This window comes from Cardiocondyla obscurior, linkage group LG18 (genome assembly GCF_019399895.1).
Source record: "Cardiocondyla obscurior isolate alpha-2009 linkage group LG18, Cobs3.1, whole genome shotgun sequence".
Classification (NCBI taxonomy): domain Eukaryota; kingdom Metazoa; phylum Arthropoda; class Insecta; order Hymenoptera; family Formicidae; genus Cardiocondyla; species Cardiocondyla obscurior.
In genome coordinates, this window is record NC_091881.1 from 1,796,240 (window position 1) to 1,809,608 (window position 13,369).

General features: G+C 38.4%; 1 protein-coding gene across 5 annotated transcripts; it reads left to right on the forward strand.

Annotated features, from left to right (window-relative positions):
• The first annotated feature begins 354 nt into the window (after window positions 1-354).
• On the forward strand, window positions 355-8,022 carry LOC139109769 (sorting nexin-13). Of its 5 annotated transcripts, none has more exons than XM_070669084.1 (11): window positions 361-531; window positions 809-884; window positions 1,939-2,051; window positions 2,208-2,307; window positions 2,383-2,469; window positions 2,552-2,676; window positions 2,825-3,389; window positions 3,474-5,042; window positions 5,192-5,380; window positions 5,468-5,682; window positions 5,916-8,022. In XM_070669084.1, the coding sequence occupies exons 3-11, from the start codon at window positions 1,939-1,941 to the stop codon at window positions 6,244-6,246; spliced, it is 3,294 nt and encodes a 1,097-aa protein (XP_070525185.1). In that variant the 5' UTR covers window positions 361-531; window positions 809-884; the 3' UTR covers window positions 6,247-8,022. The 5 variants fall into 5 exon arrangements, with proteins under 5 accessions (XP_070525184.1, XP_070525185.1, XP_070525186.1 ...); XM_070669085.1 differs by lacking the exon at window positions 361-531 and adding an exon at window positions 581-713; XM_070669083.1 differs by lacking the exon at window positions 809-884 and having other exon boundaries at window positions 355-531.
• The last annotated feature ends 5,347 nt before the right edge of the window (window positions 8,023-13,369 follow it).

Here is a 13,369-nt window from a genome sequence, read left to right on the forward strand (position 1 = left end):
GAGAAAAAAAAAAAAGAAAGCTGTAGGATGCTAGTCCATTTGACTATAGTTTCGTCCGTTTCGTCTAGCACTGTCACGGACTGGTGCATCCATCTTGCGGTGAACGCTACTAACCCAGTAATTTCAGATCCCAGTAATTTCTACAAGAAAATTAATTAATTTAGTAATCGTGCTTTCCATTCAGAGTAATTAAAAAACCGAAGATGCAAAACTTGAGCAGATAATTTGCCAAGTCGACATTACCGATTACTTATATGATTCCCGGGAGGTTATATGCCTTTCGTTCGTCGCCAGAGAGGCGCCGTCGTTCGTCCTTGTCGCGTTCACGCAGAATCTGTGCGGTATCGGTGGGATGATGGTGTCGTCCAACGTATCGGTCAGCGCATCAAGCCGCATCGTCCACGAGAATGTAAATAAAGCGCCACTTAGCTGACTAGCTCGCCGAGCGTGAGAGGACGTCGTCGCGCGGACCCGCAATATGCGCGCAGCCGAATGCACGACGACAGCCGGCCCGTCGAGCAATCACCAAAGGTGCGTAAAAAGAGGACCCGGTCCAGTCCTGACTCTCTCAACCTGTCGCAACGACGACGACGGTACACGTCGCCCTGAGACACCTGCCGTGTCCCGCCTTAGCTCTTCGAGCTGCGCCACGCCGCGTGATGTCGATGACGCACGCATTCACGCGCCCACTGTGCATAGACGTACACGTATCGGTAGTGTGACAGTTGTTTTATGTTGTTTGCACGCGGGATGGCAGGCGCAAGGAAGAAAAGGTGCGCACAATAATATCAATTGTTTTACTTTCCAGGACGAGTCGTCAGCAGGAGAGTTTCTGGCGAATAAAATCTCTTTGTGAAATGTAGAGAAGCTTCCCAGACATAGAGGTAAAGTGAATAGCAGAATGTGATGACTCGTTTATCAAACGACAAAAAAATGTAACAGCAAAAAAAGCATTCGTGTTTTACATTGCATAACATTCTTCGTGGAACAAAACGGTAGCTGCACAGATCTGCTGACAGTTTATTGCATTTTATTATTGATGATGATTATATTACAGTGTACTACATATATTACAGGATAGCACATACTATGTGTGACAATATTAATATCTCAAGAGCTACATGTTTGATTTCTTTTTAAATCTTGTATCTCGAGTGTTATATCTTGAGATTATGTTTGCATTGAAATCATTTAACTATTATATTTCAATCAGTTTCTTATCTTGATAAGCTCTCACTATATCTGCAGATTTGTTTTCTTGTAAAAGAGTTAATTTTATTATCATTTTGTACTGTTTTTCACCGAACTATACTATTAATGCACACGTTTTTTATCGATATTAGTAAAATTAAATTTATTAAAAATATTTGTTCTTATATATTGGTTGATTAAAACATTTTTAAAACATTAAATTAATTTATTTTTTATCGATTTCTTTTTCTTTGCAATTTATCTTTAATTTTTTTTTAATAAATAAAACTTAGATTGTTACATCATCAACACAAGATATTAAGTTTCTCGAATAAAATTCCATTCGAAATTATCTTATTTTTACTGGCTTATCTAAGCCAGTAAAAATTATATATGTCTTTTGTATTTCTCTGCTTATTTCATTACGAATGATAAACCCTACTACTTAATGACGTATGTGAGAAGGCAGCTGTTAAATTGTTAGCAAAAAAATCTTAACGGTACAGTTGTTTCACGTTATCTGTGCCTGGCTGATGTTAAGTATATACCATAATTATCTCTAGAGATAATTCTTATATTACTGGAGATAAATGTCTTTGGAGATAATTATATACGCTTGACATATGGCGCAGCTGTATGAACTCTAGAATATATTCGTTAATATATCTCTACATATTTTAGAATTTTTTTAGAATTGTCAATTAGATAATAATAGTCATACTATAACTGTTTTTTTTGTTTTTACAGATGAACGTTCCATTGTATGGCGTTCTTGGAGCTGCCGTTACTCTACTTGCTTACATCCTCGGCATAGGAACAATTGTAAAACTTATTATCTGCTTGCTTGCATTAATTTTAGGGTAAGCTAGCCGAATTATAAAACAAGAACGTACATATAATTTAATGCAAATATGTAAATTATATATAAAATATTCAATGTGATATTTAAAGAATGAAGATAATAAATATGTGTATATGTACGCCGAGAAATAATTTTAAAAAATATTCTGTTACAGGACATTGATTTGTATATATAAAACGTATTCACCGAATCTCGACAATGTTATTAAATCTGAAAGGGAAGATTTAACGAAGAAGACTGAAAAGTTCCGACAGGTAAATGAAAATGTTAGAATTCGGTCGTACCTTATTTGTGAACAATTATTCATAATTGACGTGTTACGGTTACAGTATATACTCGATCTGTCTAAGGAAAAGATGACATTTACATTAGATAAGAGAATAACTGGTAGTCGTATCATTGATGAATCCCTGCAAGTACATATTTATAGTAATATTATGAAAGAGTATTAAATCATCTGTTGATTCTTCGATGTAACATTTTTATTATTTTTTTTAGGAAATTTTGGATTTCTTGATTAGAGATTACGTGGAGCCGTGGTACAATGTTGTTACAGATGACGAAGAATTTATCTATTCCGTTCGAGATACTGCCCAAAAAATCGCCATCAACGTAGCAAATAGGTATAGAAAAGAATTATTTTTAATATTAAGTTTAGAATATTTTTTAATATATTAGCTTCGTTCAGTTTTATTAAATTTATTTATAAATTTATTTTTGCAAATTTTTTTTTATATTATAAATAATTATAAATATTGATAATTAAAACAGGGTTAAAAGCGTCGATTGGATACCCTATTTGACTACACGACTTGTTGACGATGCGGCTTCGCACGTCAGGTTGTATCGACAAGCAAGCGCGAGGATGAAGCAATTACGATCAAACAGAGTCCAAAAAGGTAGTGCAAGCTCAAGTACATCAGGCGGAACTCCAAAGAAGACGCCCACCCATCGACGCAATAAGAGCGAGACCGATGTCTCTTGGTATTCACAATCGAAATTTTATATACCTAATCTGTCATCACTTACCGAGCCAATTGAATCATCTAGCGATGAAAAGGAGGATGAATCACTAGAAAAGATATTCTTTGATCTCGAGGTGCAAATGGAAAACAATCTTATATGCAGGGATTTGATATGCACGAACGATACTCAAGAATTGGAGTTTCTGGGAGAGATATCTGAAATCCTGTTGTACCTGGTACTACCCAAGGCGGACTTTGATTGTTTGACTGTAAGATTTGTCTTAAGGGAATTATTAGTGAACGTTATAATCAGACCGTTGTTGGATCTTTTCTCCGATCCTGATTATATTAATCAGGCGTGTATATGGCTGGTAAGTTAAAACTTTAAATTTCTCGATAGTAAATTTTAATATTTATATTTGAATAATATGTAATAGTTCATATTTTTATTTTAGTGTACTAAGGATGGTGGTTTACCAAGTGATATCTTTTTAACGGTAATTAGAATAACGGACAATTTAGACGAATTAATGGCGACAAAAAATATAGTTTGTAAAGAAATAGCGCATTTGCGTTCAAAAGATTCGGGAGGAGATGACGATCTGTCGGTGAAGCAGCAACTGAATAGTTTGGTTTACGTGAAGAAAATCTTGGAAACGAGAATTATTGGTATGCAAGAAGGTTTGGAAACGGAAGCGGACGGTATTGGTGCTCAACCAGAATGGAACAGATTGCTCATACCAGGCCAGAAACTAGTTAATTTACCATTAGACGAATTGCTAAAAAATAACATCGCACTCAGTTACTTTATTGATTATATGACGTCTATAAATGCAGAAGCGTACCTGTTCTTTTACCTGAATATTTATGGCTGGAGAGTTTCAGCTGAGCAACAGATATCAGATATTGAATTACAAAAAATTCAAAGTGCCCAATCTGGTACAAATGTGATCGGTACTAAACGTAAAAATCCAGATCTGGATAATCTGAAAGAGGCAGCCACGAAGATCTATCAGCAGTACCTGAGTGATAAAGCATCGCCAAAATTGCAACTGGATGATACATTGGTGAAAAGCTTACTAACGCGAACAAAAACGGAGTCTGTCAAAGAAACATGGTTTGACGATCTGCGAAATTGTTGTTACGAGAAACTGCAAAATGAGGATAGATTTCTGCCAGGCTTCAAAAGATCACTGGCTTATGTAAAACTTCTCGCAGAACTGGATCTGTTGAAAGATTCAGTGTCCGAAGACGATGCAAAATCTTTGGACAGCATAAGCTTGTCGAGCACGAACAACGAATTAGATACTTTGGAAGAATTATCCGAAGTATACAAAACTGATGATGCAAAGCTTGTAGTAAAGGAGGGCGCTAAGAAATCAAGTTCTTCGACGAGTTTAACGAGCATAGGAGAGGCGAACGAAAATAAAGGATCCGATGAAGTTGATGCGGATCCAAGTAATCTTAAAAGTGTAAAAAACACGCGTATCGGGTCTACCGTGGAGATCGAGCAAATCACTGAGAAGAAAGATATTTCATTTTATGTAGAAACTAACGCGGATCAATTTGTCAAATTAGACGAGAACAACTATGATCAAAATGCGATTAAAAAGCTGCAGCAAGGCCGTTTTGAGATCACTGCTACGATCATAGAAACCGGCATCGTCAGCGATCGTGGAAAAACATACGGTATATATGCGATAGCAGTCACAAAGAATTACGATTCGGGCTACAAAGAAAAATGGCATATCTACAGACGATATTCTGACTTCTATGATTTGCATCAAAAGATCAAGGAAAAGTATTACGATTTAGCGAAAATACCTTTCCCTGCGAAGAAGGCCTTTCACAATATGGAGCGCACAGTATTGGAGAGACGGATGTTAATGTTGAACGCATGGTTATGCCAATTGACGAAACCTGCGGTTATGATCGGTCACATGGGATTGCAGAATTTATTACTGGCTTTCTTGGAGCAAGGCGACTATGATAAAGGCGTCACAGGCGGGCAGATTTCAAGAACGGTAAATACAAAGCTCTTTTATATTTACATAAAATTAAAAAATTAATTATGAAAGATATAAGAAATTACAAAATAATATGTACTAATTTTTATAACATGTTTGAATACGTAACATAAAAAATTAATTGTCTATATATTTGCTTTATACAGATCGACACTTTAATGAATCCCTTAAAGACATCCATGAAAAGTGTTACGCAGGCAGTTAAAACGATGCCGGATAATATGCTAAGTACAGTGGACGGCGTGATGGATAACTTGAGCAAAATTTTTGGTAATCCAAAGAAAACGAGTATATTTTACGAGAGTACCAAAGTTAGCGCCGGTCTTGATACAGAGGTATTTTACATATTTTTTATATCTTATGTCTAACAATAAGATACGTTAATTCAGCCAATTAAATTATTAAATTTATATTTTCCACAGACTGATGATAATATTCCATTACGAATTATGCTCCTGTTAATGGATGAAATTTTTGATCTGAAAGTACGAAATCAATGGCTGAGACGACGGATTATAACGTTACTTCGCCAAATCATTCGTACCATGTTCGGAGACATAGTGAATAGAAGGATAGTGGAATACGTGTCGTTCATGACCAGCCCGTCAAAAGTTGCGGGATACTTGCGCTTGTTCAAGTAAGTAAATGACTAGGTTAGGTTAAAATAAATTAAGTATTGATGTATCAAACCGTAAAATTTTCAAGTAGAATTAATATTTATCAAATATTAATATTTTTATACAAAATAATACCTATGTATATTTTCTTTAATTATTCTTTGCAATAATTATAATTATTTTATTTTTACTCAATTTTAAAATAATCTGAAAAAAAATGGAAAACTAAGTGTGAATTAATGATGCATTGTAGAAATAGTTTCTGGCCGAATGGCGTGAAAGCCGAAAGTAAACCGCCACGAGACACGGAGATGAAGAACAGAACGCGAGTGGCAGCTAAGATAGCTTTGCTTTCGTGTCTCTCGGATGAATTGAAACATATCATAGGGAGCGAGACGACAAGATGCGGCTTGCTAAGGGTATTCGAACTGTTTCAGCGGCCCGTACTAAATAGAAGATTGTTGTACGTGTTGCTGGAAGGTGTCGTCGAGACTCTATTTCCACAAAACAATCTAGTGACAATTTTCAGGAAGCTCTATTCGGTATCACCGAGGGTGAAAAATAAGAGTAAAGTAAAATCCTGATGGAAGAATAGGACAGACTGATATCCAAATGCAATGGTATAAAAGAACGATTATGTGGCCGAAAAATTCTACGTAATTAAAAGTTTCGACTTCATTATCAATCTTTAGTAAAATATACTTCTCTTTGGTGGGTAGTTTAGAAATTAACGATATTAAGAAAATACTCGTGCAAAGTGTCCAACGTAAAGAAACATATTTAAGATATTTATGCCTTTAACCCATTGAGCCTTTCTATTTTACTCTTTATTTTTCTTGCAGTCAAACATTTTTAGAAATTGATGTTTTTTTTTAATATTTAAATCGATTATTCTTCTAGATAATGTTTATCATTATTTTTTCTTTTATTAAAAAAAAATACTAGTAATTTTTGTAGGCTATTTTATAGATTATAGTATAGTACGTGTACTTAATCTAAGTATGAATTTAGATTACGATCATTTTCAGATTTTTTTTAGTGTACATTTTCTTATGCGAAATACAAAGTATTTAATGCAGGGCTCAATAGGTTAAGGCGTCGTCAATCATTACGCTTATTAAGATATTGGATGTTTAATCTCTTAAAACAGTCTCTTAAACTATAATGTATATATATATACCATTGCATCGGATACTCGTCGCGCCTGTAGCTTTCGACAGGGAACAAAACGAAAGTCATACGCTTTCATATTTTAACGATTTACATGTTCAACGATGCGCACGTCGAAAAAGTTATATCCTGTTGATTTCATCGTTAATTCGTTACGTTGAAAAACTTAGCGGAACATTTCCAATAGGACAAAATGTGTCCGAAATATTATAAGATTTTGGAAAGAGATTTGCAAACCAAATGTAAAAAATAAGCGAATTATATCGAGAGAGAATTAATAAATAATATCCTCTAGATTTTAGAAAAAACTAAATAAAAATTACATTGAAATAATATAATACTAAACAACTAAGATATTAAAAACAAGCTTAAATTTTAGCTTGTTAGTTTCGTTCTCTCTCGTTAAATTATAAGTAGATTATTTCATATATAACGTGTACAATAATGATAAGGTCTTTCCTTATTCTTGCTAAACGCGATAAAAATTTACCTATTATAACTGGTTGCGTGGTTAGAAAAATAAGCAGTGTCGAACTTCTTCGGACGTGTGCAGTTATTTTAAGTGATCTAGTGGCCAAAAAGTACGATATACGGACTTCATTTACATAATACCGAGTCTACTGCTCGGAATGCTACTCTCGTCGTATTAATGTAGAGTAATATAAAAGAAACTCACGAATTCCTTGTGATTACCTCGTAGGAGAATGCAATAAGGTCGATGGAAACATTCCACTTGCATTTTAAACTACAACGGCTAGTTAGTTAATTATCCTTTTTACGACTATTCTCAAAACTGCAATGTACTACGTAGATTGTAAAAGAAACACCGTACATCACGACTTACTTAAGTTTTAGACAATGCGAAATGACGCAAAGGAATGCAATCGATTTAGACGTATAATTTACCGTCGATATTATACTTAATTATTTATGTCTGATTACGCTGAAGATTGTTTGTGCCATTCGATCGAGCAGTACCTATTTATTAGCGAAAAATTAACAACAGTCTCGATGGCGTCCTTCAGATATTTTTGGGAATTTATAAGAACTTTTACTCTGTTAAACGGAAATGCAGTTGTATAAAATTGTTATACATTACTCTATCGTACATCTGTATAAAAAGTTATTTCTATCTCATGTTAAAACGCCATACACTTATCACGTTTACTTATTAAAGGAGCTATTTATAATTTGGGGAGTTCTTAAAGTTTTACTTCTAAACATGTTCTCTTGAGGTATGTTAAAAGTATCCGATGCCTTATTTCCATAGATAAGTACGTCCTTAATATGCGTAAAACTATTAATTGTTAATTGTAACATAAATTCTTGGTTATTATTTCTTTATTATTCTTTATTATTGCGCTATGTTTCTAAACGTCTTTGACTCTAGTTACAGCAATCGTTGAGCCAATAAATTATACCGAGCAAGTTGCTAGAGCAAGTTCGAAGTGAACGATTCTGATTTCGAGCTTGGTTAAGCATAGAGTTGGCCGCCGATTCAAGCAGGCTCGATTGTTCTGTTGTCGGGCGTGCGCAAGCCCTCTCATTTTGTCATCGGCTAAGAAACGAAAGCAAAGAATGGAGGGTGTTCGAAAACAAAAGAAGTTTATTACTGGGCTCGCCAGTAGAAGCACGTAGAGAACGGGGAGCCGCCGCTACCGCCGCGAAGATGGGAGAGGTAGAAAGGGATGGTCGAGAAAGAAAGGCCGGATGAAGGGGGACGATCAGTGGTTCCGCCACAGGCAACCCCCGTTATACTTTGTACCGCTTCTCTTAACTAGAACTTGATGAGCTGACGTGGTCTTTCAACGCGACACGCGGATATGGAAAATGGAAGAATCTTCTTATTTAATAAATATATCGTGAAAAATATGGCAACGGTATAAAACTAGTTTCTTGAAAGGTAATTTTTTTTTTTTAATTAAAAATACGATAATTTTACTTGCAAAAGTCTTGTGTTAATAATATAGGAATAAAAATTAAATGTGTAGCGTTGACCACGCGGACTGGAATGATAATTCTGAATACTATGCTTCCAAATTTCTGCGTGTCTATATCAAAGTTATTTTGTTGGAACGCAAAATAGCATTGGGGGGTGAAGAAGCGACGAAGCGTCAGAGGTACAAGGGGCAAGGGAGGAAGGGAAATGAGCGTCGAGGGCTTCGTGCGACGTAACGACGAGGGGTACGCGGAGAAGAGGACGAGGATAGTAAACGAAAAGGAAGAGAGAACGAAAGCGCAAGGGGGCAGAAAGAAAGCGAGAATACGGGCTATTGTGCGAAAAGAATCAGGTACCGTGCGCGTATGCGTTTTCAGAAGGGGGTTCGCTTGTGGCGCGACGCGGCCCCCGGGCTCTGTCAGAAAGAAAGGGGGTAAGGGAGAGGGAGAGGAGAGGGCTAAAAGAGAGAAAGAGAAAGAGAGGCGGGAAAGGGGAGAGTGGCGGGCATACGTGCACGACTACCACACGGCCTTCGCTTACTCCAACGAAAGAAAATCGATATGCATGATTCACGCACGCGAGAGCGTGCCGAAGAGGGTTGGAGGGAGACGAGGGGAGCCGGGGGGAGGTGGCGTTCCTGCTAGGGGAGCAGAAGGATGAAGAGAGAGAAGGCGAGAGAGAAGCTGAAAGAAAGCCGCACGGTGGAGGAAGAGAACGACAGGGAAAGGTGAGGGGGAACGGACTCCACGCTCGCCGTCGCAGCGCACTTCTCTTCCCTCGGTCGCCTCGTGTTCTCGAAACGAAATGGGGGGACGAGCCTCCGGGTGTACGACAGTAGTACGCACACCGCGCCCGGACACACGCGTAATTCTATACGTAAGCGCCCGCGCGCGTGTTCCCGCGCGTGACGGGGAGGGGTATACCCCGCGATGCTACCCCCTCGGTCACTCGATCAGTCGTGTCCGAGGTACCCGCGTTGTCACGTTAACGTTGCGTCGTTTTACGTCGCGTCGCAATCGCGTAGCGTAGCGTCGGCGACGACGCACCACTTCCGGTTAACCGAGTTTTTCCACCCCCTCTCGAACGAAAAAAAAAATCGCCGTACGCCGTGACGGTGAATTCGCGCGCCTATACGCGCGACTTACGGGAAAACGTTGCGCTCTACGCAACGAGTCATCGTGTTCATCTCGCGACGGACGCGTTCGCAAAACGTGTATCAGCTTCCGATTTTCGCAGAGTTGTTTCTTCGCGCTTTCACGGTTCCGGAAATTTTCAAGTGTGCGCTTTTCGGACGGAGTAGAGACCGACACGTGACGAGGAACTTTTTCATCGATCGTGATACATCAAAAATAATCGGAAGTATTTGCAAAGTGTAAAATTTGAGTAGTACCTATGGAACGCTTAAAAAATTCTGAGTATTATTTTAAAATACCCTTTGCCTCGCTTTTTAAACAATTGCGCGAAGCAACGTTAAAGTATCGCTTCACACGATTGAAACTATCGCGATCAGAGTCGTCATATCTCTTTCGTCTGTTTCCAATTTTTTTCATATCGATTAAACGTTGCTATAATTATTAGAAATCGTTCGTTCGAAAACGCTGCGCGCAAAAGGGCGCTTTGTTTTCGGCGTGCAGCGATTCGCTGCACTTCTGTTCGGTCAAGTCTTCGTGATTAGAGCAAATCTGGAACGAAGGCTCGTCGAAACTACGACGAAAACAATTTGGAGAACAAAGTGTCCGGCGTTAGCGCGGCTGCGCGTTTTCCCGCCACGAGGTGTAGTAAGGGTGCAAGAATGAATGGAGCGGGAGGGTGAATCACAGCCCGCGTATATCGTTCGCGTTACAAAACACGCGATACATTCAACGACGATAATTAGTTGCTATTTTCAAATACTTTTCGCCACGAACCATTTCGCGAATACGTTTCCTTCATACTTCTCTTACGAATCAAAAACTTAATTAAGTCGTCTTGATATATCTTTGGACTAAGGACAATGGGAATAAATGTGCAGCGAATTAGATTTTAAAATTGACGCTTAAGACTTGACAATTTCGAAATACCGGTAACATTTGTTAAAAATTTTACATCGATTTAAAAATCACAGCTCGCATCTCGCGAGAATCCCATCGGAATTAGATATAAGGAGAAGGGTTTCAACGCGTTGTCATTTACAGGATAAGCCTTCAATTACGGAGAGACGATCGATTTGGAGGATTTGCGCAATCGTTGTGCTCTCTCGAACCCTGCGGCATGAGTTATAGGCCTTGTAATAGGATTACGTAAGGGACGCGTGCAGATCGATTATATGTAAACAGTGACGAACTTTTCTGCTTAGAAAATCGGGTATGACTCAGAAAGTGCAACGACGTGTACGAGAGAGAAGAAAAAAAATGCGTTGAATCTCCATGACGCATCCTGGACGCTCGCGAAAATGCATCCCCATCGCTTTCTTTCATCCGCGACTACCTTCCCTTCCGCAATCGATCCCTTCTCGGCAAAATTTTACTGCGAATAGAACGACGATGAAAAAAGTTAATTTTTAGTATGTCTAAATTAAACCCTCTTTCTCCCGGGGAAAATCAATCGCAAAGATATATCTATTTAAACGAAGGTGTACGCTCGCTATACAATTTTTATCTTCAAATTTATCGCGTTATCTGAATTTATCGCATTCACTATCTTCCCTCGCGTTATAATAGGAGAATCATTAAAGATTAAAATAATTAAAACGAGAGAGGAACAGTCGGGGGCGTTATCGATCCGCATCACTTATCTATTCCGCACGTGTGTTTGCGCGCGTGTGTGTAGTTCGAAGGATCAAGGATTATAAGCCCATTTGTCAAGAAGTCGTGGAATAATAATTCGCGCCGTAGGAAGTATTCGAAATGGGATGACTCGGCGCGACCCAAATGGGGTGACCCGATGTTCGTGCAGGGGGCGGCTCCGGGGATTTCGATGCAAGGCGCGCGGCGTTACGAATCAACGCGACGCACGATGTCCCTTACCGCGTCCATTTCTACAGTTCCCTTTTCCCCTCCGCGCGATCGTACATTTTATTTTCTACGACATTTCCGTATAACATACTCCTAATATACAGTAACTTAAAAAAAAACCTAATCTTTTTCTTATTATTATTTTTATATTAATTTTATTTGACACGCGCGTCAAAATTTTTCTTAGCTCGACATTGCAATTTTACTAACGCATGTCTTCGAGTTATAACATTTGCACTTTTCACGTGAAAGATCGGCTTCGACGCTAGTCGTTTTCATCCCGATATACGCACGCGGCCAGATTTTATTGCGTCTTTGCTTACATTAGTTACTGCTATCTCTCCTGCACGAGTTATTTTCCGAGATAGCCGCGAGATCAAACCGTTAAGAGCGATTAAATTACATATTAGATTTTTCTTGCATAAATGCCTTGCAGAATCCTTGACGCTGGAGGCGAAACGAAACGTATTTCATTCCGTTTCTCCGCTTCATTCTTCGACATTGTCGCGCTCTCGGCTCCTTCTTTCCGCTTCTACCTTTGTTTTTCGCTTATTCCGCGTTGGCGTTGATACGGTACGCGCGTGTAACGTAAGAGAAGAAAACGGAAAAACGACGCCGGCCTGCGGTCGGCCGGATCTGGTTCAGAAACGAGATACGCCTGAGAGACCTGGCATCAACAAACTGTAACATGTCACGTTTCTACAGACGATAGAAACTAGTATGTGATCGGCGTTCGATAGCTACTTATCAATCATCAACGCAGTCAACGCGTAAGTAGCGAATAAATAATTTGTACTAGCAAACTGTACATTTCTGCTTCTCATGTTCTTTTTGAGCCTTCAAATGCGATTTTTTTTTCACACGAATTAAATATAATTACAGACTGCTTATTAAATACTGACATTAAAAACGAAACTGAAAACGAGAGAATTTCAAAGCCGTGTTTTATCCGCGATATTTAGCTTTCAGATCGGGCAGTATATATTTTTAAATTTACTTTATCGTGACGCTACATCACTTTTACGTTCGGCAGGCCTTGACAACTTTTACTTTTGTCTCGAATGTATCGTGCCATGAAAGTTTCAAGTCGCCCTTCGGGGTTTCTGTGTTCCACCCTCATTTAAATATTTATATTGTAGTGCCATAGTGACGTTCAAACGCGCACGAATATATTCGTAATTTGGATTCACAGCCTTAGGGTCAATATGCCTTTCCAATATGCCGGGTAACACCTGCGTGTTGTTGGAAAATGTACGTTTTACGCGAGCATCTGCTTCGATGCGATCCATTGGCCCATTTCCAGCTGCCCTGCGTGTCCCGGAAGTAAGGCACTCACCCTGGTTAATTATAAATTATGCGGGATGTGTCGCATTTTCTCAGAGACTCACCCTTGCACTCACATTCCTTGTTTCAACCAGTTAGGTAAACGGAAAATATGAAATAAATATTTGCCGTCTTTAAATGGCCTCAAAAATCTTTTTTCTTTTTTTTTTTTAATTAAATAGATTCTGGGTAATAATTTAATATCGGTAAATATCAAAGTAAAAAAAGAGAAATTTAATCGAAGTATTAAATAAGTTTAATGTGCTTAAAATAATGTAGCTT

Coding starts and splice junctions, on each gene's coding strand:
- LOC139109769 (XM_070669083.1), top strand. CDS start 493: ATGCACGACGACAGCCGGCCCGTCGAGCAATCACCAAAG. Junction 2,470..2,551: donor TCATTGATGAATCCCTGCAA/GTACATATTTAT, acceptor TATTTTTTTTAG/GAAATTTTGGATTTCTTGAT. Junction 3,390..3,473: donor ATCAGGCGTGTATATGGCTG/GTAAGTTAAAAC, acceptor TTTTTATTTTAG/TGTACTAAGGATGGTGGTTT.